The sequence below is a fragment of the Coloeus monedula genome (genome assembly GCF_965178545.1).
Source record: "Coloeus monedula genome assembly, chromosome: 3".
Lineage (NCBI taxonomy): Eukaryota > Metazoa > Chordata > Aves > Passeriformes > Corvidae > Coloeus > Coloeus monedula.
In genome coordinates, this window is record NC_138783.1 from 21,293,929 (window position 1) to 21,318,706 (window position 24,778).

Genomic DNA, 24,778 nt, shown 5'->3' on the forward strand with positions numbered 1-24,778 from the left:
GGGATTTTTTTTTAATATAGCCATTGGTTAATTAAATAGGTAATTCTGGGATTCTTCATCAACAATTCAAGTTTAAAATAATAAATAATATAAATATATAAATAATGTGCATATTCAAGGCAAACTTTTGGCTGATCACCCACTAAAAGTGCTCCTGTCCCATATTAGTGCTGAGACCTGTTACTATTTCTGTGCTAGCTAGATTAGGATAGCCTGAGTGATACTCCTTCTATTCTAAATGTTTTTGCCTGTGTAATGTTTCTTTCTTGTATCTTTGGCAATTTAATACCTGTTGCTGATCATAGAATGTCTTGACCTACTCATTCCAGTACATTTTCAGAAGCCCACCATGTTATTAGAAATGGTAAAAGCTCAAAGAGATGGTTGTATATTTAAAATGAATTAAATTTAACCTATTTAGAACATGACATATATTTCTGTATTACATACAGAGTGAATGCCTTCAATTAGAGGCATGTGTTTTTTGACACTTCATAGTCCTTCTGGTAAATTAAATGAGGCCATCAAATTCCAGGACATCAGAGCCAGTTACAGCATTAAATGCCCAATTTCAGTAGTTATGGGTCAAAAAGTTTTGTTGTTCCCTTGTGTTGGAAATCGCCTTATAAGTGAGCTGGCTAATGTCTGGTTACTGGAATAGGAGAGTGCACACAGGTCTCCAGGAGTGATCACATTATGAAATTATGCACAAACACACAATTACATTACACGGTACATTGAGCTTTTCTCTTCTCCCCTATACTCATAACCTTGGCAGAGGTATTAGAGCTTATAAAAAACACCAGGAAAAACAAATACATGCTAAGTAAATCAGTAGTATAAACATAACAGTAGCAAATTGTTACATGCAGTTTTTTGTGCTTAATGCTGGTTTAGGTTGCTAAAGTATTGTTTTAAGCAATCTTGTTGTAATACCCTTCTTGGTGTGCCCACCACTTGTTATTATTTCCATGTCTTTAGAGTAGTGCCTGTTGCCACAAGGAACTAGATCTTCATTGTGATAGATGGTGTCAAAAGTCACCACAAGACTACTATTTACTATGCATGCTGTGTGTACTCACTGGTAAATAAATACCTTCTTTTAGAATTAATCTGAAAAATGATACTTCCAGTAGCAGTTTCCATTGCCAAGTTACATAATTATTTTTTTCTCTAAGTTAAAGAAACATCCTCTAGTCTCTAAGCTAAATTTTGTGTCCTGCCAAGTGGGCCCTTCAAGTCAAACTTGGTATCCAAAGTACTAAAGAGGAGCTGGCTTTTGTTATCTCCTGCCCACTTCTTTGTACCTCCAACCCCGCTGCCAAAACACCTCATTTATACATTTCTGTGAGTCTGTACCCTTCTTCCAAGAAGTGTAAGAGAAATGACCAGTGAATTCTGTACATTTATGACATCTTGAGAGGGGGCTGCAGCTTTTCACAACTTTTCCGTCTGTACTTTTTTTGATGGTCAGTAAGTGTATTCCCAAGTCTTCTGTAAGGCAAGTACATCACAGTATTGTGGCAGTGTCTGAGACACAAGGCTGACTGTGCCCACAAAAATAAATTTGCACAAGAAGGAGTTCGGGTAATCAATTAAAGAGATCTTCTGTATCTCTCCCAAGCAATGTCCAATTAATTATCTATTGCACAAGAATTCCTAAGTGTGCAAAAGAGACTTAGGAAAGAGAATTCTATAACCTGGAACCCCAAATCTTACCAGCTGAGCAAAGAAAAAAAGTTTCTTTTTCAGTATTTCCTGGGGTTAGCTTATCAAAATCCTGAACTTTTGATCTAAGACGATCAGAATTTTTAACTGGGCTGTTATGAATATGTTATGTATGTAACAATGTATTTTCAGACTCACCTTTAGACATTACATCACTTATTCTCGGATATTCCGTTGTTTGAACACCAGTTTGCATCTTCTAATTCCTTGCTGGACTGGCACTGCTGTTGAATGTACTCCATTTCTTCTTCCTGACTGGGCTCATTAGCCTCAGTGCAAAGATGTTTCACCCCATGCAGAGAGTGCTTGGCAGCTGCAGAGCCCAGATGATAAGCAGTGGAATTTGTTTTCTCCAGCACCAGCACACGGGGTTGTGGCTGGTTTCCTGGCAGGCTTTTCAGTCTCCTGGCCAGCTGTAGTGCCAGGTGGTAAACTTGACTGGGGAAAAGAGGCAGGGATTGCTTCCTCATGACTAGCATTCCTTTTAGGTTTTCGACATGTTTTAGCCATTTTCTCTAGAATATAATTTTATTCAGGTGTCTTTTCATGTTAGTGTATGTAACTTGTTTGTAAGTTGTTTTTCAATTTAATCCTGATCTACTGCTCCTGATCTACTGAGCTTCCTGACAAATGTCAGCAAACGAACTTTGAGCAACATTTCCATTTCTCTTGTGAAAGGGAGGCATACATGATTTTCATTACAATGGCCATTAACTTTGTGTTCTATTTTCTTTTTATTTTTTAAACTGTATGTGTATAGCCAAGTTCCAAAGGAACTCAAGTATAAAGGTATTTCAGTTTATTTTATGAAGGGCAATTTTTCCATTACTTCCCTTAAAATGATCCACCCTTCTAATAGTATTCTTCCTATTAAAGACACGGAGTTTAGTTTAAACATGTTCCAGACCCCATGAATGTTTCCAGGAAAAAAATATAGAATTAAAAGAAGACACAAAGAGATATGCAAGTAATAGATCTATTCTCAATTCTGTTAAAAGTTTGGATGAATGTGATAAGTGCTTTTAAATAAGTTACATTAGGTAGGATAAGGCAAATGCTATGACAAATACAGCAAACTTTGGTTGTGCAGGTATCTTGTGTAAAAACACTAACTTTTATGTAACTTTAAAGTGTATTGAAATACTCAAAATGGGAGACTTTGTCAACATGAAAGTACTGTGGTTTGAAACTTTTCCTTATTTTTCATTACTACTTTACTAATGGCTGAAGAGCAGTTCACGTTTCTGAAAAGAAAAAAGATTACTTCTTCTATCTAGAACGTATACAATATTTTGTTCATTCTTAGCTGATATAACTCAGAAAAGATTGTGATTCTAACTTCGATTTTAAGGAGCAGGATAGAGATAGTTTTTTCTGTAAACACTGTAACATGCAAAACTTATTTAGATTTGTCATATATAATTGGGTGATTTAGTGTGAATTAGTCAATTAATCAACATTTTGTCGATATGTTCACTGAAAGGTGAACTGAGAAACTAAACATGGTCTGACTATAACTCATGATGTACAAGATTATTTTTAATTTTTTTAGAGCTGGTGCTGGTCTTCTCATGCCTTTTCTTCCTTGAACATCACGCACATGAAGCATTGATAATCACTCTGGTGCTTTGTATATCTGAAGATCTAATTAATTGTTTTACTTACCTGAAGACAAATTGCAGTTACATAAAGCCATATGGTGTGTTCAGATATTTCAGACACAGGGACCAGGTCATCTGCATCCTGTTCCCAGCTTACTGCAAGTCTCATTACTTTAATCTTCAGTAAATTATTTATCATGTATGGGCTGTGGATTTGTAAGGAACATGCAACAAGAATGGTCAAATAGTAAAGTAATTGAAAAAGTATCTGCTTCATACCATCAAAATACTAGTGAAATGTCAAAACAAATTGAGAACCAGATTATAAACCTATGAAATCTTTAGCTGATTAAATCATACTGGAATAGGGTTGGAATTTGATAATTAAAGTAATACTGAGGGGGTTTTTTAATATATCAAATTTTAGGGGTTTTTGTCTTCCATCTTGAGCAAGGGTATGTGGGGTTTTTTCCCACAAACATGATGAAGTTGCAATGCATCTTATTGCTTTACTATATATGCAGTTTTTATAAAGCAAATATACTTACTTTTTGTAGAGAAAGCATATTAATTTAACAGTCTGGCTGTCCTATAAGTACCAGCATGCGAAACAGTTGTTCTCTACCAGGAGTGGTGTTGATCTTTTTAATGCCACTTACATTTTTAAAACTGTGTTTATGTAACTTTTAAGTAGGACTTTGTCTTGTATACATACTGAATGTTGTGTATACTTTGTCTCCTGTACTCCAAATATGGTGAATATATTTGGTCCAGAATTGCTCTAACTATTTATTATGGAGGCTGACCAGAAATCTTACTATGAGGAGAAAGTGAACTTTGCCCTTTGCAAGAATTAATGGACATTTTATTCTCTACACTGAAAAACTAGAATGTTCTCTCTTCTCATTTTTCCATGTATAATCTTGATTTAACTCATCTGTTACCTCTTCATCTTATTAATTTTCTCTTTCCAAATATACTTTACTAGAGGAATGTTTAAAATTAAACTGCAGACTTTGTAGAACCAGATCACTTTCTACTTACATGAATAAGAAGTTAATGGATATCACTAAGTTATCAGTAAAAACAGACATGGGCCACATATGATGGTTTTGCACATCATGTCAACTGGAGTTTGAACATATGCAATATACAAGTGCTCCATTACTTGGTGCCACACTGTAGATACTTACTTCATTTCCTTTTTTCACAGATGACCTTTATGCACCTGAGGATACTGCCAGACCAATTGACACAGATGTCAAAAAACCTCCGGAATATGTTGATACCTGGCAAAAGCCAATTTCTGGTAAGGTTAATAAAAGTAGACAGTAAAGCAATTTTTAACAGTTGTTATTAAAATTAAAACACTGTCTTTTTTGCACACAAAGCACCTCCACTGAGAAGAAAAAATAGTTCTGAATCATCCTCATCAATACACATTCTCATGGCTGCAGGATGCTACTAAAAGAGATAAAAATAAGAGTATTTCATAGCCACTACTTAGTCAAGTACATATGCTTAATCACAACATATGGTAGAAATTATCACCGCCAGAGTTGTATCCTTATGATCCAACAGCCACAATACAATCAGTAAGCACTGATTTTTTTCATGCTAATGGTTTCCACATAGCAAAGGGGAATAAGGTAAAAGCATAACCGACTTGTACTCCCATGTATGAGGAAGTTTTGTTGAATATTGGGATTGTTGGGAAAATTAGAACATTAGGCTTGAAGGAAAATAACAATGTGGAGTAAATCTGGTTACAGGTTTTTTTACATGTGTAATACAAGACTTGTAAGGTTTACTTTTCTGGCAAGTCTTGCAATTATATTGGTTTGGGATGACCTTTGTATTTTTTGGTGCTTGCGTGCACCCTGCTTGTTAAATAAATAGGGGTTTTTTTTCACTTTCCTCCAAGAAAAATTTCTTTCCAAACATGTGGGGGAGAGGCTGCTGAAACCTGCCTTCTATCAGAGGACATTCATTTCGGATGGTCCTCTAAATTTGTCTCAAACCAAGACACGTATTTTCAAAACAATCAAAATATTTTGACTGAAAATGGCTTCTACAAACTGAACTTTAAAATAGGCTTTTTGTATTTCATGTTTTTCTAGTCAGCTCCTCAGAAATTTGGTTTCAGCTGGAAAGTTTTAGTGTAGAATGTGTATGCCACGTATATATATGTATTTACACAAACTTACTTACAACAGGTAAACACCTTGATGTGTAAAGAATTTATGTGTTTCTTAAGCATAACCAAGCACAGAATTTGCTTTAGCTGTGGTTTTTTCTGACATACAAATTGACTGAAAAGAAAATCTTTTTTGTTTTACTCTTGGATTTACTACTCAGTTGCAGCTGTTCTTTTTAGGTAGCTTCTCCTTTGAGAACATGTTGCTGTATTTCAAAACACTAATTTATAAACTGCTCGTTTTTCCTAATCCCTGTTGAATTTCCTTTGCACCCTAATTTACCTCTACAAAGATAAGAGCCTGTCTTGATGCCCGGGTTCTGATGTTCTATCATTTTCCAGTTTTTTCAGTCTGACCACTGTACTTTACAAAGATTAAGTCTAGTGTGATATACTATTAATAGGAGCTGAAGACAAACTGTAAGCTGAAAACAAGGGTGATGCTCTGCACTTTTTGTTACTGAATGTCAGGAAGTGGTGTTTCCTTAAGTAAATCCTGCTTGAGATTTGCAGAGACTTTAAGTTTTTTTATGCACATAGATTTGAAGGGATATTGATATCAGCTTTTACTCATTTTATGACACTGGATGTCTAAAGTTAAGCTTTTAGAGCTTTGAGGTGAGCCAATACCTTGAACTGTAGTTGTTAAAGGCATTAGGGTATATTACCGCTGTCCTGGGCCCTAGGGTGTATCACCGTGTCCCGCAGCCGTAGGGAAGAGAGAAGATCCAGCAGGCAGGAATTGTGCAGCAAGATTGATCTATTTAATTATTTTACAAACTCTTCTATAGACTTTTTTCTTCATAGTCTAATTGGACAAAGGATCAGCCACCCCTTGGGGGTGATTGGCTAAAATCCTAAAACATCCATTGTCAAAATATTTTTCTACTATACCATAAACAAGACTTTTCACGGCTGCAGGTGTTTGGTTGTTTACAGAACTCTGCTACCTCTTCTGTGAGAGAGAAAAGTCTCTCATGGGCTTAGAAAATAGCAAGAAAATCCTTGCTAGCAGCATTTTTGTATCCACAAGGGTATGGTTGTGAAATTAGCTACTACTGTTTCATAATTTTCTTGTATAACTGCAATCTCAGCTCTCTTCTTAAAATGTGTATCAAAATTCATGGAATCATAGAATGGTTTGGGTTAGAAGGAACCTTTAAAGATCAGACATTTCCACCCCACTTGCCTTGGCATGGACACCTTCCAGCAGACCAGGTTTCTCCAAGCCCCATCCAACCTGGCCTTGAACAGTGCCAGGGATGGAGCATCCAAAATTTCGCTGGGCAACCTGTGCAAGGGCCTCACCACACTCACAGTAAAGAATTTCTTCCTAATATCTAATCTAAATCAACTCTCTTCCAGTTTATATTACTATCTAACATAAATCTACCCTTTAAAGAGTTTAAAACTGTTTCTTCTTGTCCTACCACTACAGGCCCTGTTAAAAACCCTTTCTCCATTTCTCTCACAAGCCCACTTTGAGTACTGAAGTTTGCACTAAAGTCTCTCTGCAGCCTTCTCTTCACATTAAACAACCCCAACTCTCTCAGAGTTTCTTCACAGGAGAAGAGCTCCAGCCCTCTGATGGTTTTTGTGGCCCTTCCATGGCCTTGCTCTAACAGGCCCATGTTGTTGTGCTGGAGACCCCAGAGCTGGCTGCAGCACTCCAGGTGGGGCCTCATGAGAGCAGACAGGTAGAATCACCTCTCTGGACCTGCTGGCCACACTTCTTTTGCTGCAGCCCAGGATAAAGATGGTTTTCTGGGCTGTGAGCCCACATTGCTGGCTTGTCTCTAGTTTTCCATCCACCAGTATCTTCAAGTCCATCTCTGCAGGGCAGATGTTTCCAATCTGTCTCTCATCTGGCCAGTGCTGAGAATGATGATTGTCCCAACCCAGGTGCGGGACCTTGCACTTGGCCATGATGGACTTTAGGAGGTTTGCATTGGCCCACTGCTCGACCTGCCAGGGTTGTCTGGATGGGATCCCTTCCCTCCAGTGTGTCCACTGCAGGACCAGCTTGGTGACATCCCCAGAACTACTGAGGGTGCACTCATTCCCACTATGTCACCAATGAAGATGTCTTCCCTAAGAGGCTGCTCATCCTTCTCTTTCATCAAGAGTGACTGAGTCAAGGAAACAGACTCCCACTCCATAAAGAAACCTTGAGATTAATTAAATCCAAATATTTCACTATGCTGTTGTCCTTACAAGAATCTACACTATCACGAAATCCCTAAATTCTATTGTGCATCCTAGTTTACAAGTTCAGTCTCTACACATTGGTAATTAGGTTTGGTAGCATCATCAACCATCACCTGAATCATTGTGGGAAGTAGCAGAAGCGAAAAGCAGGAATTCTTGTTTTTCCAGAGTACAGTACATTAGATTCAATTGTGACCCAGGCACTGAATGTGATGTTTTAGTTTTTCTGTAACTGTTGTAGTTGTGCTGTTCAGAAGATATGATAGAAACCACTGGCAAGTCAATACTTGCACATTTTTACCTCATAAATATCTTGGACAATCCCATTCTCTAATTATGGGCAGGGGGAAAAGTAATGATGAATACTGCCATATGGTAGTATCTAGGGTATGATGACTTAAATATACAAAAACTTATACTTTTTCAGGCCTTAGGCATATTTTTTTATCTCCATTTGGAGATTAAGAATGAATATGAAGCCTACAAATACTATTTTCAAAACCACTACATCTTCTTGAATTAGAGAGAGCATTATTTTCTGTCTTGATCTGAGGGATTAAAAAAAAAAAAAAACCAAACAACTGTTTTATAAGTGATTGCAAGAATCCAAAAAGGAACAGGGAAGAGAGAGATGGAGATATTTCTGTTTGTGTATTGTAAGTATTTCTAAAAAATTGCTCCTAAATGAGTCTTTGGATCTGCTCCCTTCTCGCCCACAAGCTCTCTATTTATAGGGTAAACTAAGGTCTGATACACAGAACCTGAGGTACCTTATGGAGCCAGTAATTCAGTATCAGGCAACTTGCATAGTTGTTGACATTGGCAGCATTATAAGAATTATATTACTCTTGAGGATTTTCTCCTTTTAGGTACAAAAAGTCTTTTGTTACATAAATGTGTTGCACATAACTCCTGGATTTTCTTAAGGAAAGAAGGGCAAAGGTGAATAGTGGAACAAAAATCTTTTCCTTTGCCTTTCCTTTGCATAATAAAATCCTTCAAAATTGTCTGGAAAATACAGTAGAATGATTTGTAAGTATGAATTAAGGGGCTTAGGTTTTCCTTTTAGACTTCACTGTCAAAGGACATTATCAGATAAATTCAATAGATTCCAGCTGGAGCTGCACATTGAAATAACCAAGTTGGGTGCTTCAAAAATTTCTACCACAGTAATTGTCTTCAGCCATGTCAGTGTATGAGGTGACAGTAACTTTTTTAGTTTTGAATGGCATAGAATCAACTGTTCCTAATGATAATTTCATTTTCTTACATGTTTTGCTTCAAGCTGAGGGTGGCTGGTTGTATTAGTCAGAAAGTACAAGAGGTCAGAAATTTTGTGAAAATGTTTCCTAGCACATTGAGGTGGTGTTTATTGTGTGAAGATATATACATTTGAATGCCAAAAAATAACTGTTGACAGAAATGAGTAACTACACAGAAAGTGAATCACTGAAACACTTGTACAAAGTCCCAAAGGAGATACATTTTTTCAGTGTAAACTTGGTTTAAAACTTCATGGCACACACTTCTCAGAGAATGTAAGGCTGAAAATGCAACTCAGATCAGCTCCTAATCTCACCTCTCCACTTTTGATACTAAATCAGGCGTGAAACATTGCTTGAGAAGTCAGAATATAACTTCTAGTATGTTTCTGATTTTATGGAATTTGAGGTTAAATAATTAATAATGCTGTCATGTAATGTCATTCAGTGACTAGATCACCTGGCCCTCAGCACCCTCCTATACCTCCTGCCAAGCCTACACAAATGAGAAGAAAACCTCTGCCTCCAAACACCGTGACTGGTAAACCCGGGAGTCCAGGTATCTCAGCCTTTTCAGCATAAATATTTTATTGTGTGTGAGATAATAGTGTGTAAGAGGGTATAGGAGAATTCTACCGCATAGATTTCTTTGATCTGTGATATTCCTATTTTATTTTAATTTTATCCTGAAGCAGATATTCAGTATCCAAAAGGATGCTTTGTCAGTGAATTCTGTGTAAGAATCTTTAGGCTAACATTACTCCAGGTAGTCAGGAACTGTCATCTCCTTAAGCTTAGCATCATGACAACTCCTTTTCTCTTCCTATTGCTCTCTGTAGTTCCTTGGAAATATACAGGTCTCAGCTCTACTGTATTTCCTGTTGTGGTTTTTTGGGTTTATTTCATTTGGGACTTTGTGTGCTATTAAGGTACTAAAGACCTAAACAATTCATTAATATTTTGTGGAGCAGATTAATAGCAAGGATCTCCAAGCTGGATGAGACAAGCTATATATTTACTCATCAGCAGAGCCAAGATTGAAATGCTGTGTCTGTACTTGTCACTGATGGGTGGTGTTTCCTTAGTAATAGTTCCAACAAAACAGAAGACATCATCAGTCTTAGACTTGATATATTTTCTTTTGCTTGTATTGGGATCTATACTAATTTTCTCCAGTAAGTGTCTAATTAATTTACCAGTGGTTTGAAATTTCACCCTTTTTCCTTACAGTAGAGGCCAGGTTATGTGTTAGTCAGCAGTTACCATACCTTCCTAGGCTTTCAAGATGGAATAAATTGGTTAAATGATCTGGTTCTTCCTTGTGGGGCCAGTAGAAGATTTTTCCTTCTTCTATGTTTCCTAGTGTTTTATCCAGCTTAGTTTTAAACACTATAATTTTGTTTCTTCTGGTTCCCTGGAGAGACAGTTCCACTGTACTAACAGGAAAAATTTGCCTCAATATTCTTCTTGGATTTTCCCTGTTAGAATTCTGTCCTCTTTCTCATTAGCACTGTGATTAATTCTTTACTTGCATCTTTCTAACTCATAGAGTGGATATTATGGAAAGGTTTCTATGCAGACATTAAAAGTCTCCTGAATGGGAAAAAAGCCATAAAGGAAATGAGAGTTCTAGAAGCTTTGGGAAACTGATCTCTAGTGAGAATCTTTCAAATTTCCACTTTATTAAGAAAATTAGTGGAAAGTACAGATTTTTGTTGTTTTAAATTTGGTTCGCCAGAGTTCTGCCTTCAGTCTCCATGTTCTATGTCATATATAAAGGAGAGGTAACTACATTACCTAGTTCTTGACTCTTCAGGGTCGAGATTTCACTGTCATGTCATGGTTATCTGGGAGTATCTGCATGTTTTGTGAATTTAATTCTTGTCTTTTTCAGCTATTTTGAAAGAAATCAAGACATCCTTTACCATGGATTATTTGCCTCTTAGAAACCTGTTTTCTTTATTAGGTGGTAACAGATGAAGAGTAAAAGCAATGTCGCATAACCTAAATATATTTTTAAATAGCTATGTAGTTATAGGAGATAATATTGCCTTTATCAGTCAGTTTCTGTCCAGACTTGTGGAACCTACTACAGAAATGAGTTCAGAAAGAAAACATTTTTCCTTGAATCATATAGTGCTGTAAATGTTGAAAATGCTGAACTTGGCTGCATTTTCTTTGCTTTCATTTGAAGTGTATCTTAATTTCATTAAGTGGAAGCTCCAGTACTGTTCCGTGGTTAAACTGTTAATGCAGACCACAATTAAGGACTTGGTGTTTATCATTATAAATGTTCCATCCCCACCTTTGCTAATGTATGTGCTGTATTGAGAGCAGAAATGAATCTTACCTATATTTGAGGGAAGAATCCAAGTTTCAGTTGCTGACTTCAGCTATTGTGCCTTGCAACTCATGAAGAAATGTGCTCTTTCTTTAAGGAGCAGCAATGTCATTGCTGGTCATTTTGCATCCTTTTCCAGTCTGTGTAGGATGGTTCTGTGCACTAAACCAGGTTATATTCTAGCTGACTAAAGTCTTCCAAGACAACCTCAAAGTAGCAAAGAATTTTCTTACTGGGTTTCAGGATTAGGTTACATCTGCAACTAGCACAATTCAGAACTTTCCTGAATCCAGCTGAGGGATTACCATGATTTGAATTAAAATACTTGTTGCATGAAGCAGTTGTCACACATCTGAGTTCTCTTAGAAAATCAGAAAGCTGTTTAACTCCGTGAAACACTGAATATCTTGTTGCTACAAGTGCCTCCATCTGTCACTTTAGCTAAGCCTGCTGGACCAACACCGCCTGTGAGGACAGGAACATTATATAAGACACCGACAGCTTTTGCAACTCCAGAGTATTATGGTGAGCATATTACTAACAGTTCTGGTTTCTTCTTTTTTCTTTTTTTTTTTTTTTAATTAACATTAGGGTTTCCATTTTTCTTTTGTTTCCCTTCCCTGAACTTTATTGATGCATTGTATATTTAACATAAAAAGTGCTCTGGCTGGGGTGATTCTGGTATCATTTATGCTACTTAGTAACTTTCCTGATTTTACTGAGATCATCTAGATCCCTTCTGTTACACATCTTGGTAACTGAGAACATGACTGGCCTTCCATCTTCCTAGAAATCCATACATGCTTAGTAGGCTTTCATTACTATTCAGTGGCACTTTAAAGCTGTACAAGGAGTAGATAAGGCACTTCTTTTCCTGAATGTTTCAATTTTCCCAGGACATAAATTCAAAGTATTATTTGTCAGTGACTGATAGTGCTCATCACAGATGTGATGTCCTCCTACTTACTTGATCAAACTGCCACCATTTAAACAGAAAAAATTGTTGCAGTGCAATCACAATGGTCAATGGGTAATTTGCCCTTTATAAAACTGGGAGTTGATTACAAATTCAGAGCTAAGTCTTTTCAAGGTCTCGTACAGTAATGGGTTTGGAGGAAGATGTGCTTAGAATTTTTTAAGCCCAAGTCTGCAGTTCTTGGTATATTTTCATGAATGTTGCTGTTTCTAATCTTCCTGCATTTACAGTAATACTTTAATTCTTTTCTCCTTACAGTGGTCATGAACTCACTGTGACCCTTAATGCTCAGTAAAGCAAGCTGGATGCTAGATTCATTTATAAATGCTTGTTGGGGATGTATTGTCTTTTACCTCTTGAGGTCCACTGTAGTATTTGCATCATGTTTGGCGTAGTGGCTAATTAATACAACATTGTATCATGAAATCTGACTGCTTTAGCACATTTCTGTGTATTTGCTTTCAATTTCCTTCAAATTTTGTGGAAGTTGTACACTCTGGAGACTGAATTTTTTATTTCCTTGTTGCTATTTTTAGAGAAGTTACTGTGCCAAAGTAATAGCTCTGTATATCCTAGGAACATAAAAAAGCTCCAAGCTAAATAGCCAGTGCAGTGCAAAAAGATCATTTTTAAGAGGTCTAAAAAGTATTACATATATAGTACATATATTGCATGAACTGAATCCAGCAGCAGCCATGAAATCTGTCATTTTCATTATGGCTGGCTGTACTAGCAGGTAAGTACAGGGTTCACACAGCATCACAGACAAAATAGGCTCCCTAAAATGAAGAGACAGATCTGGCAGCAGAGATCTACTATTTATCTATTCTTATCATGATTTAAAATGCCAAAGGAACTGTGAAATGCTGCAGTTCTAACATTGAAATTTTGTATTTATTGCAAATTATATTATAATTGTGTTTCCTACAGTTGATGCAACTGTCTTCAGCTCAAGTCCTACATCAGAAACAGATTCTTCAGGCAAACCAAGGTACCAAGGTAGGATATTCATTTTATTTCAGGGAGCATATGAAGTCTGACCTATCTTGCATAAAAATTATCTTATTTGGTTATTCAAAGGCAAAAATTTCACTTAATTCTGTATCACTTTAGTGGCAGATGAAAGAGCTGTAGTACAAACCAGCATCTTCTTGACTGAATTTTACTTTCTGGACTAAACTTGTTGCTCCTTCTGGTGGAATGAAGTGTATATGAAGTCTTTGTATTAGCATACCTTTCAAAAGCTGCAAGTAGAATTATAGTGTCATTTTACTATAGAAGAAATAAGGTTGATTTTCCTATTTTGTGACAGATTATTTCAAACAGTGTGTATCACCTGCTAATACTTTCAGAATGTCATTTCCTCAGTGGTGCCAGTAGGAAGGGGATGAAAGTAGTGCAGATTACAGGTCTAAAAACAGTAAGTAAAATCTTAAAAATCAGCAAAAAAAACCAAAAACAACAACAAAAACATAAACAGAACCCAAAACAAACAAAAATGAGAACAAGTAACTTAATATTGAATAGATGGAGTTTATTCTGAAAGTTTTGTGTTTGATTTGTGCAGACTTTTGCATGCTGTCCTGGGATGGATGTTGTGTACCAGGTGAAATGGCACTGCCATTTTGTAAAAAACTATTGAATAACAGCTCTTTCCTATTGTTCTTAGCCCCCCATGTCAAGTACATGAAGAAAGATGATGATGTGCCTTGCTCCATCACAAGCTCTCTTGAACATTTTCCTCAAGAAGAAGCTGGCAGCAAGGAAGAACCCACTCGTCCTCCACAAAATCCTCCAACCAACCTCACGGTGGTGACTGTAGAGGGCTGTCCAACATTTGTCATATTGGACTGGGAAAAACCAGACAATGACACTGTTACAGGTTGGTTTGAATTTCTTTCCTCCATTGTGTGATAATACAGTATTCCCAGCTTAATTTACTTTCATAGTAGTTTTTTGCCATTCAAAAGTACTTTAATCCCCAGGGATTAAAGGAGCCCATTGCTTTTATTTTGTGCTACTGTCAGCTCCAGTGTGGATAAGAAAATGCTACTAGATTATAACAAGATTTACACAACTAGGATCAGTGGTGTCAGTGAGGATACAAAAATATTCTTAAGAAGTATGACTCTGTATCTTCTCCAATTTTCTGGCTTCTCTCTGTACAGGATGTGTAAAGACCTAGTCAAGAAGTTCCAACAATACAACACTATATACAGATGCACACACATAGTGTAGACATCTTTCTTGACCTGAGGATGTTGTTTAACAGTGGGCCAGACACAATCAAAGTTTACATGCGTCTTGTAAGTCAGTAGAACTTTGCCAGCATAATACTAGCAGTATCCACTGCAAGAGGGTCAATAAACTCTCTCTATTAAAAGAATCTGGGTTTTTTTCATTAATAAAGGAAGGGGTTTGTATTGAGAATAAATGCATGTGAGTCATGCAGGACTCAGCACACAGACAGGTAAACATGCAAGATGGCCATTCCTAATTCCTCTGTCGTCTTCTGGACACTAGCTGACAAAGACTAATGATGAAGTTAGCTAACAACTCAGTTAATGACTCATCAAAATCAATTCTGAAATCAAAAGAAGGCATTGAATCCTGTTTTCTGAAAACAGTGATTGCTTAATATTGGCACCGGTATGACATTACTTGTTTAGACAGACTTAAATCAATTTTTCTGTCATCTCTATTTTTGTAGTTTATGCATGTTTTTCCAATCATCTTATTTTGGCATCACATCTCTCTTTTTTTTTTTTTTTTTTTTTTTTTTTTTTTTTTTTTTTTTTTAATAAATGCACTGTTTCAGATAGAAAGGTGGAAACAGAAAACGTAATTTGTTGCATCATTTTGTTCTTTGAATGGTTACTGTGCTTGACTTCAATTGTGTACAAGGGATTTCATTGGGTATGCCCAAAAACAAAATGTAATGGAAAGGTCAGACAAATAACAACCAAAACAGTGATCAAACTCACCTCCTTGTTTTCATGAATACTGCAAGTGTCAGGAGCCAAGACCATTTTGCTCATGCTTTGCTCCTGTTGTGTTGCCACAGAAATGTAGGGCAGTTTGTTGCCTTGTGCACTGAGTAACAAGCAGGCCCTGGGTGAACTCAGTAGTTCTTGGTGTGTGTCTGTGTGTACATGCACGTATATGCATGCTCATTCATTTCCTGCATTTTCTTTTCCAACTCGAGTGAATTAAAAAGTCCAAATCATGTATTGACTTCGGGCTGGCAAAAGGCAGAAAGATTGAATTCCTGTAAAATTGCTTACTCGTTCACTGTCTGGTTGTACTTAGGTATGTACTTAGGTATGTACTTAGGATGCTCACGAGATGTTACTTAATCGAATTTTTCTTTACCGTAATTTTCCAGAGTATGAGGTTGTGTCAACTGAAAATGGAGGAAGTGATGGTGAAAAGGAGAAATCAATAATCACTACAAATCAAACCCATTCTACTGTGGAAAACCTAAAACCTGACACAAGGTAATTAAATAATATCATTTTCTAAATTAATCCAACTAATTTAGACTGTCAGCTGTCTGCCACTTCAAATGAAAATACCTATGGAAATAAGAACCAATTGGTTTTACTCCTGTTTTGATAGAAAAAAAAAGTATGGTTTGGTTTTGCTTTCTTGTAAGTTAACAGATAAAACACATTTGAGGAATCTTTAGGAAATTTCCAGGAGTGTTTGTTGTCTGGGCAAGCTGCAGAAGTGACCTGTCCTATCAGAAAGACTAACTGTCAAATTTAAGAAAGTTACTGTGGAGAGGAAAAACACATTTGTCCTGAATACATTGTTTTCTTTCAGTGTCTTAAAAGAGCTGGCAAATTAAAAATGAGTAAGTGAATTCCAGTTGATGGCATGCCTCTCATGCAACTAGTCCAAATAAGCATGATCTATCTTTAAATATCATATCCCATAAAAAAGTATTCTTCTTTTTATGGTAAAATTCAGAGCAGGGAAGAAAACCACTTGTCTTTTGTTACATTGTTTATTAATTGCATCAGAAATTTAATGAGTGACACTTGGGGTTTTCCTGTAAGACCATCCATTTGGTGTTGGTGAATGGATTTTCTATTAATATCATCCATAAATTGGAAACACAGCACAAAATTCTGCATAGAGCCCATGTTGAACCTTGATTTTTAGGCAACGTGTGGTGTAATTTGGGATGTTGGTTCAAGCTCATGTACATGTTACCAGCAGGTCCTAGAAGGAATGAGGAGCTATCATAAAGTGGAAGACAAGGGGAGAGAATTTGAAAAACAAAATTCATGGGCAAATTGTGATATTCCAAAAGAGCTTCTTTGACAGACTTCAGAAGATGGGCTCACAAGATGGGCTAGAATTGCTGTTTGTCTTCAAGAATGCCTGCGTTATTTCCTAAAGGCATGTGGCTTGTGAGAGAGTGAACTCTGCAGCTATGTTGTTCTGTCATGTTAAGAGGGAATTAGAATATATTAGCAATACCTAGGTTGGGCACCAGGCATTGCTTTTATTGATCAGCTGAAAAGGCTTATAAGAGATAGCAAAACAATGTATTTCTGGAGTAGTGACTAAGAAAGGGAGTAGGTATGGTGAAGTTGTCAGGCTGTGCTGTTTGTGTTTTCACTTCAGTTCTGTTTTGAAATAATACAGCTGCACCTTTGAAAAGAGCTCTGTGTTATTAAGCAGATTCTCTTTCATTACACATTCAAACGCTTCATGTCACATATGGTGGCAGAGATGGAATGGATTTGGTTAAGTGTGGAAGGACATGGAAGCAGAGCAAAACCCTTACTGCTGGGAGCAGTGTCCATATGATCATAAGAGAAGAGCTTTCTACACTGCTCGTTGTTCAGAAAGGAAGCAAGATGGAGACGGGTAGATCCAGCTAGAACCATTGGAAAGGTCATAATGAAGGCAGAAGCTATGCAGAAGCAACTAAGATGGTTTTTAACTTCAATTAGCAACACCTGTGAGAAGACTTTCAGGTTTTGGTAGGCAAGAGCAAACCAAAGACCATGGAGGACAGCTGTCTTTTGAAGTGTGCATTTTGTTACAAGGAGCTAGATAGGAAATCAGGAATGACTGGTGGAGGCTGACTTAAGATATAAAGGGATAACTTTTCCTGAGGAGGGAGCAGCTACCATTCACCAACCCCAGCCTCAAAAAGAAAGACAGTCGAAGTCTCTCTGGATCCAGGAGGCCATTGCCCAAAACTGAAAATCTTTGATACAAATTGCAGTGGTGCATGTCCCTTGAATCTCGCCAGATTTAAGGATGTAGCGTCTTCAGAGTGGCTCCGTTCAATAAAACTCCCGTTCCAAGCAAAATGTATGTTTCCTAATTTTGAGGACACCTTGAGAGCTTTGGCAGAAGCACAAGTTACTGTTACCATTTAAATCCCGGCTTGCTGGCACACTAAACTCAGGGAAAACAAGAAAGTGATTACGACAGTTGGCATCATGTAGACAGTATCTATTCTGCCAAGGAACATCATATGTCCATAATAAAAGTCTCCTGTCTATCAGGAGCTGCTCATTAGATGAAGGAAATGGATTTGTGGACAAAACTGACTGCAAATGGGAGGAAGAGTGACAATTAAACGCAGCTCAATATTCATTAACAGAGTCCCTGAAATGTCTAAAAATTCATCAAGTAATACATTAAGACTGGGAAGGAAACTTTTCCATAACTAGCCTTAAATAAAAGAGCTGTAGAAGAGGTGGAACTGGAAAAGAAACTTGGAGGAGAAATAGAAATCCCTCCCACAAGCAATCAGCAATTACAAAAGTACCAGCAATATATGGAAAGAGAGATGCTCAGTAGCAGAAGGTGGATTAACGGGGAAGAACCTCTTGGCCTTGCAACACTTTGGAGAAACTGATAAGCTGAATTAGAGACCCTACTTTTTCCAGCTTTCCTGAAGCCCTCAGTGAGGCTCATGTGAATCCCCAGTGCTGCTCTGAAGGTCCAGTGCATTCAGAGGCAGTTCAGGACAGATCTAAAGCAGACAGACCTAAACAAAGGCTTCCCAAAAAGGCATAAAAATGTTTGTGAATGTGTTACCTCAGCCTTCATGGCTAAGTTGAAACCAGAAAGACCCTAAAGCAGCAAGCCAGCTCAAGCCTGTAGTTGTGCAGTTGAGTTGTGTGGATGTACACTCTTGAGGAGCTGTACATGGCAGAGATGGTCTGCAGTCACAGTGGCCAAGGTCTAGCATCCTGCTGAGGTACTTCAGGTAGGATATGGTAGTTCCTGTCCCAGAAGCTAAAGAGTTAATTGCCCACAACCAGCAGGAGAGAAGCAAGACAAACAACTTTTCAGTGTGAAGGGGGCAGAACAAGCAGCAGAGAAAACCTGAGTGCATCTGAGCCTGACAGATGATGCTGTTTGTTTGCTTTTGTCTTCTGCATTCTTCATTCAAATAGGTCATACTGCTACACCTCTGGGAAGCTCTGCAGCAAGGCAGACACCCTTCTTCCTTTGAGCTGGCCTTTTCACAATGCAGCTTTTAAAGATTAGGAGATAATGACCAGACTTTAAATATTTCAGGAATTTGGATAGTGTTAGGGAGGCAACAAAGAGACTTTTACAGTCGCTCATCAAAAATTGCATGTGCGACTGCAGCTGTCAGTAAGTACAAACACAGAAGTTAAATGGGATGAGGATTATCATGCAGTATTCTTCGTGTCCATTTAGCTGTCTGAAAAGTGACTAGATCCAGAAAAAATGCACTGGCTGAGAAAAGAGTTCTGACTTTGAGTACAGTTATCTAGTGTTTGGTTTTAGCAGACTCATACCATGGTAATATGGAGATGAAAATGAAAATGGACTTTCATAAGTATACAACAACTTGTGAAGGTTACTTTTAAACAAATAAAGTTCTTTATGTTGTGGCAATTGCCTTTCTGCCTTATATATGCCAGCTTTATGTGTTCTTGGGGGCTTGACTGGAAGACTGATACTCTGAGATGAAAGTAAAACAGAGATTTGAAAAACTTCTGGCTGCGAGGGCATAGGCCCTTTAAATAAATGTGGGGCACAGTCAGCTGCTTTCTAATGCAACTGATCATTTGGGGTTTTTGTCTTAAAGAAATGTCTTAGAGGCTCCTGTACAGTGTGATTTCATTGGAATGCTGAGATCCATATGTTTTTTTCCCAAGGAAAGACATATCATATCCATGCCATTTTCCCACAGTAAGGCATGCTTCACAGTTGACAACCACACATTAGTTTAAAGGATTTTTCCTTATAGGACAAATATTTTATCCTCTTTTTCACCTAGAGAATTGCCAAATATGGGGGTTGCAGGATTTCAAATCTTAGATGACTTCTGATCATTTAAATAACCTGGAAAGTTCAAATCTTGATATCCATTATTTGGTTAGTCAGAGTTCCTGAAACTGGTATCCTTGCTGGCCCTAAGCTGCTGTCTGGCTTCAGTCTATAATTCTGTTTAATTTCATCAGATAGTTTGCTTCTGATTGTAACCTTTACCTGAAATATCTCAAAGCATGTAGTGTGGTTATGCTATATGAGCTAGATAACTATATATATCTTCCTTCTACAGATAGTTAATGGGATATAACTGCTGCCTGAAGAAAACTTCCTCTTGTTTATGAATGTTTTCTGCTTAAACATTTCTATTCTAGATGTACTTCTGTAATCTAATATTCACCTATACCCAGCTGTTGATTATGACTTTGTAATGCAGTTAGCTTTTGTTACCCTTTATATTATTTCCAAGAATTTTAGAGTAGGTCCAGGTCACATTTCACTCAGCCCCCTGTTCAGTATCACACTGAAACACACACCAAAATCTCTGCAGTTTTTGCCATCTTTATTCTTCTGTTAGTGAAATGACTGTAACAGCCAAAAGCCATCTATTCTTCTTTCTCCTGGTTAGCCTGAACCAAGTAGTGAGCTACTCAGATTTTACTCTGTTGCTCAAGCAGTGAATAACTGTAACTACTGTACTTGATCAACCCTGAGCTCAAAGCAGCTAAGTCAGTCCTGTCATGAAAAGGGGCCTGGACCAGGACACCTTCATAGGTGTCTTACAGTATAAATTATTGTGAGATTGGATCTTAGGGGCAGTTTCTGATCTTGCAGATCTCTGTTTCCTCCAGTTTCTTTAATGCAGGCCAAGGTAGCTTAGTGCATTAATGCAAATGTCATTTCTATCTCAGCAAAGAAAAATGAGAGAAACAAATGCACTAATATGAACTAACAATTTTTCATCCTCCACATGGAAATTCTGCGATTCTTATAGTGAGAAATGCACTGTTTATTCCACTTGGAAAAGAGTCAAACTACAAGACTGATCGTTTCGGTCAAAGTAGTTACAGTCTAACTTCCAAGCAGCCATTTGAGGAATGAGACCTGTAATACTCCATCTAAGTTGACATACAGGTCTCCTGTTTCTGAGTTTCCTTACAAGGCTGCTCACCCTGGAACTCCCAGTACCACTGGCATACCCAGGACTCTGCTCTTTCCTTGTTTTACATTAAAACTGCACTTCATAAGGAAGTATTGCAGTAACTTCTCCTATGTTAATAGTCAAGCAGTATCTCCCATATGCGAGTCAAGATAAGGTCATTATCCACCATTTTCAGTATTTTTCTCCTTGAGCTGTTTGTTTGGAATAAACATTGAGAGGCCTGAGATAGAAATGGTCTTACTGTGGTTTTTGTTGTCTTCATTCCATCTCTTGTGTAGTAATAATGGTGTTCCTCTGCATATTCTCTTTGGAAAAAAAATGGGTTTCACCGACCTGTAGTTTTTTCATGGACTTTCCTAGCCTAAAATATTAAATGCAGATGTTGTTTGGGTTTTTTTTCCAATGAGATTTTTTGTTATTTCTGCTGGTTTCTCTGCCAAAATATGTAGTTCTTATTTCTGTATCCCTGCCCTATCTTGAAACTTTTTTTTTGTCAGTGTACATTTTCTCTTTCATTCTGGTGGTTTGTTTAAGAGCAACGAAGTCCACAGAACAGACTATAATGTCCAGGAAGTTTTACAGCCCAAATTTCTATAGAAGCCTTCAAAAAAGAGCCTGAAGATTGTTGAAAGCTGTTGTCATGCATGTTTGTGATGGCACTAATGGGAAGGCAGTAAAGAAATATATTAAGGCTTGTGCAAAATAGCTCTGGGGATGTTTGAGTAGCCATTGAAGGATGTGTCCCACCAGCCAACTTGTGTAGAAAAAGAGTATTAATAAGAAATAAAAAGCCTGTGATGCTTGCATTCCACAGTTTTGTATAACTTCCCATTAGGTACTGATCCGTTTCCCCATTAATTATTTTGGTGATTTCAAATATAATCTTCTCCTTTTAAAAAATGTTTTGAGTGGTCTCTTTCAGACTTCTGGGTTAGATTGTGTCCCAAAGCAGTTATCACCTTTATCTAATATTGTTTTGGATTGCACTTAACACCCAAAATATGCTAATCCCATACAAGGAAAAAGCCAAGAAAACCTCTTTCAATGCAGAGAGCTTAGCTTTTGATAACAGCAAGGGTCTAGAGGTAGGAACTACTGTGAAAGCTTTAATGCAGCAAAATTCAGAAAGTGGCAGAAAAATGCTGGAGGTTTCTATTTGGGTTTTTTTTTTAAGTGACAGATTTTGTATTAAATTGCTGTTGATATCAGGGTTCATGAGTAAGCATTTCCCATTTCTCTTAGCTTTCTTCCAACTTTGTTAGGAGAAAGATTCCTCAAACAAGCGTAGCAGCCTTCCCTTCCCCTTCCCTCCCCCTCCCTTCGCTCTTTCCCTTTTTTCTTTCTCTCTCTCTCTCTCTCTTTCTCTTTCTTTCCTGACCACACTGCCATCCAAGCACACTCTGCAGAGACAGCAGCTCTGTGCACAACCCTGCACAGTTGACATCCAACTCCAGCTTCTCCCCAGCAATAGACCTGAAGTCCCAGGACTGCACTCAGCTGCTCCAGTTCTCCTATTATGGTGAAAATCTCTCTTCACCTATTTTCAGTTCTGCAATCTTCAATCTTCTCCTTTTGCATGATTTGAAAAATGCAGCGGCAGCTGCATTTGCCAGAGTTCCATGTGGTATAGTGATTTCCTGTGGTGGAAAAAAACACTCCAAGTAGTAATTACTGTAAGTCAAGTCCATTTAATCTGCACAAGGACTTTTACTGTCTTACACACTTTGAGAGGATTTGGAAGGCCTGGTCTCCAAAAGTTTGTAGGATAGCAATCTTACAGATGTTAAAGGTGTGAGACATTAGATTGCAGCTTACATAGTGTAGCAGTTTTTGGTATATTAGGCAGGCAGATATAAAGATGGAATTTAGACTCCAGTTTCTTTTTAGGTAAGTCTAACTAAGCAGCAGACATGGGATAATCATTCTATAGCTTTCCTATTCCCCTTTATTAATTTTGCCGTATATACTTTTTGAAGCTCTAAGCAGTTTTTCCCCTTTCTTGTGGTTTCTATAGGAGTACATAAGAGTGCAGATGATACCCTTTCTTCAACATTTCATTTATGTTTTTCAGATCTTTCACCTGACACACAAAAAGGGAGACTTTAGATTGTCTTCTTTTAAGACAGCCACAGCACATCTTTAAAATTAGAGTTAGATTTGTAAACTCTGTCATATTGTGAACCCATTTCCTTTCTCTCCTTTTCAATGTTCTGTCAACTAGCTAATTCTCTTCATCTCCAAAAGTGGTTGTTTGTTATTTTTGTACTGTGGAAGCCACTGGTATTGTTGTAGGATTGAAACTGGCAGAGGAAAGGAGCCTGTGATGCTTGTAAAAACACATACCACAGAACTGTAGAATTGCATGTATTTTAGTTTCTAAAATTTCCTCTTTAACATTATTAATAAGAGGCTTCCCCAATTCACTGAGCTAAACTTTGGACATTTCATTATTATTTTCCTTTTCTCCAATTTTCTTTATATGTTTACATAAGCTGAAATCCCTATCTGTAGATTTTAGTTCTTTATTTAAATTTTGTCCTAATTTTCCAAGCTGTGGTTTGGTCTTTTGCAGAGAACCTAGTGATCTCTAAACCACAATTTGAAAAACAGTGCTTGGAAAATTATCTTCAGTTCTTTTTTTTTTGTCTTTTTGGAATCAGAGAATTGATGGGTCCAAGTTCATAGACTAAAGATTTTTGGAAACAGGACTGATTCCTATGAAGAATGTTGCCTAATGCAGCCCAAAGTAGGTCATATCAGCTCGAGAACAATATATTTGTTCAAAAATCAGCAAAATACATACGAAGGGACAGAAACAGATTATTATCACCCATGAGAACAAACCATAAACTGCCCATAAAGCAATAGAACATTCCATCTTGATGATCACAATTACAATAATAGCTCTAGATAAGGTGTTCCTGCTGTGAAAGAAGGAGGAAAACTTCTTTGCAACCTTTTATCTGTAGGTGTGGATTAATTTCTACATTTTCAAGAATGTATCATCTAGCTATTACTTTAAGACACCCAACATGTTAGGAGATTTTTGTTTATGCTTTGGTGATTCTTCAGAAAGAATCTCCAACTGCTCTGATACAGTTCTCTATATTATGACCTTTCCTACCGGGTAAGAATACTTCTTGACCGAAAAAAGTTACTGTACCACTTGCCCAGTGTGAATACTAACACTGCTCAGATCTTATTTTTAAAAGCATGTCTTTGTTTAAAGAAATTGAAGTTGATAATGAAGATTTATAGATTTCTTAAATTGATAATTTAGTTAATGTCTCCCTCCTACCATGGGGTAACATGGGTCGTTCAAAATGGTCTTGCAGCATGTTTGAATAAACGTCAAGATTACTCCAACCAGACTTTTTTCAGCTCAAAACAAGCCCACATTTCTTTTAGCAATATCCATGAATTTCCACAATGCATCTGTTCAGCATACCAGTCTATATAAGTATTTCCCTTAAAAAGAAAAGAAAACCCTAGAAATAAAGGCAATTGCTTAAGTAAGCAATTTTAAAGTTAAATGTTGTCTTAGAAGTACAGTGGATGGAAAACAGTTGCTTGGTACTGCATGAGTACTCCACTGAGGTTAATTAGTGAACTGCTCAGGTTTTGCAGGAGCCAAGGAGGAATGAGAGGTAATCCAAAGTTTGGATTGAATTCTTCTTCTGGGGAATTGCAAATGGAGTTTACAAATTTCCAACTGTGCAGAGTGTGGTATGGGGTTTTTTTCTTTAGAAAATTGCTGTTTGGAAACGATTCCAGCAATACATTACAATTCTGTGTTACAGTGGCGAACTACCAAAGTTATCATTGGTAAATGATCCTTCACGAGTCAAGAGCTGAATGTTTAATTGTCCACTTCTGGGACTCTCATTTTGCTTTGTGTTTAGAGCAAAAAAGTGTCTCTAATTTGGGGCCCATTTTCCAGGCCTACAGTCCCTTTGCCTCATGTCCTGTGGCTCCCTGTCACTGATGAAAAAGCGCCCTGTGTTAGGAGAGATTCGCCGTGC

At 37.4% G+C, this 24,778-nt stretch overlaps 1 protein-coding gene across 18 annotated transcripts in view; it reads left to right on the top strand.

The window, feature by feature from the left end:
• Positions 1–24,778, top strand: part of ABI3BP (ABI family member 3 binding protein) — a 141,202-nt gene that overhangs the window by 105,008 nt on the left and 11,416 nt on the right. For all 18 annotated transcript variants that reach the window (XM_082277469.1, XM_082277483.1, XM_082277486.1 and 15 more), the window contains 6 exons: positions 4,543–4,638; positions 9,445–9,555; positions 11,779–11,862; positions 13,244–13,312; positions 13,983–14,195; positions 15,699–15,810. In XM_082277469.1, coding sequence (XP_082133595.1) covers positions 4,543–4,638; positions 9,445–9,555; positions 11,779–11,862; positions 13,244–13,312; positions 13,983–14,195; positions 15,699–15,810 — 685 coding nt within the window. The remainder of the gene's footprint in view (positions 1–4,542; positions 4,639–9,444; positions 9,556–11,778; positions 11,863–13,243; positions 13,313–13,982; positions 14,196–15,698; positions 15,811–24,778) is intronic.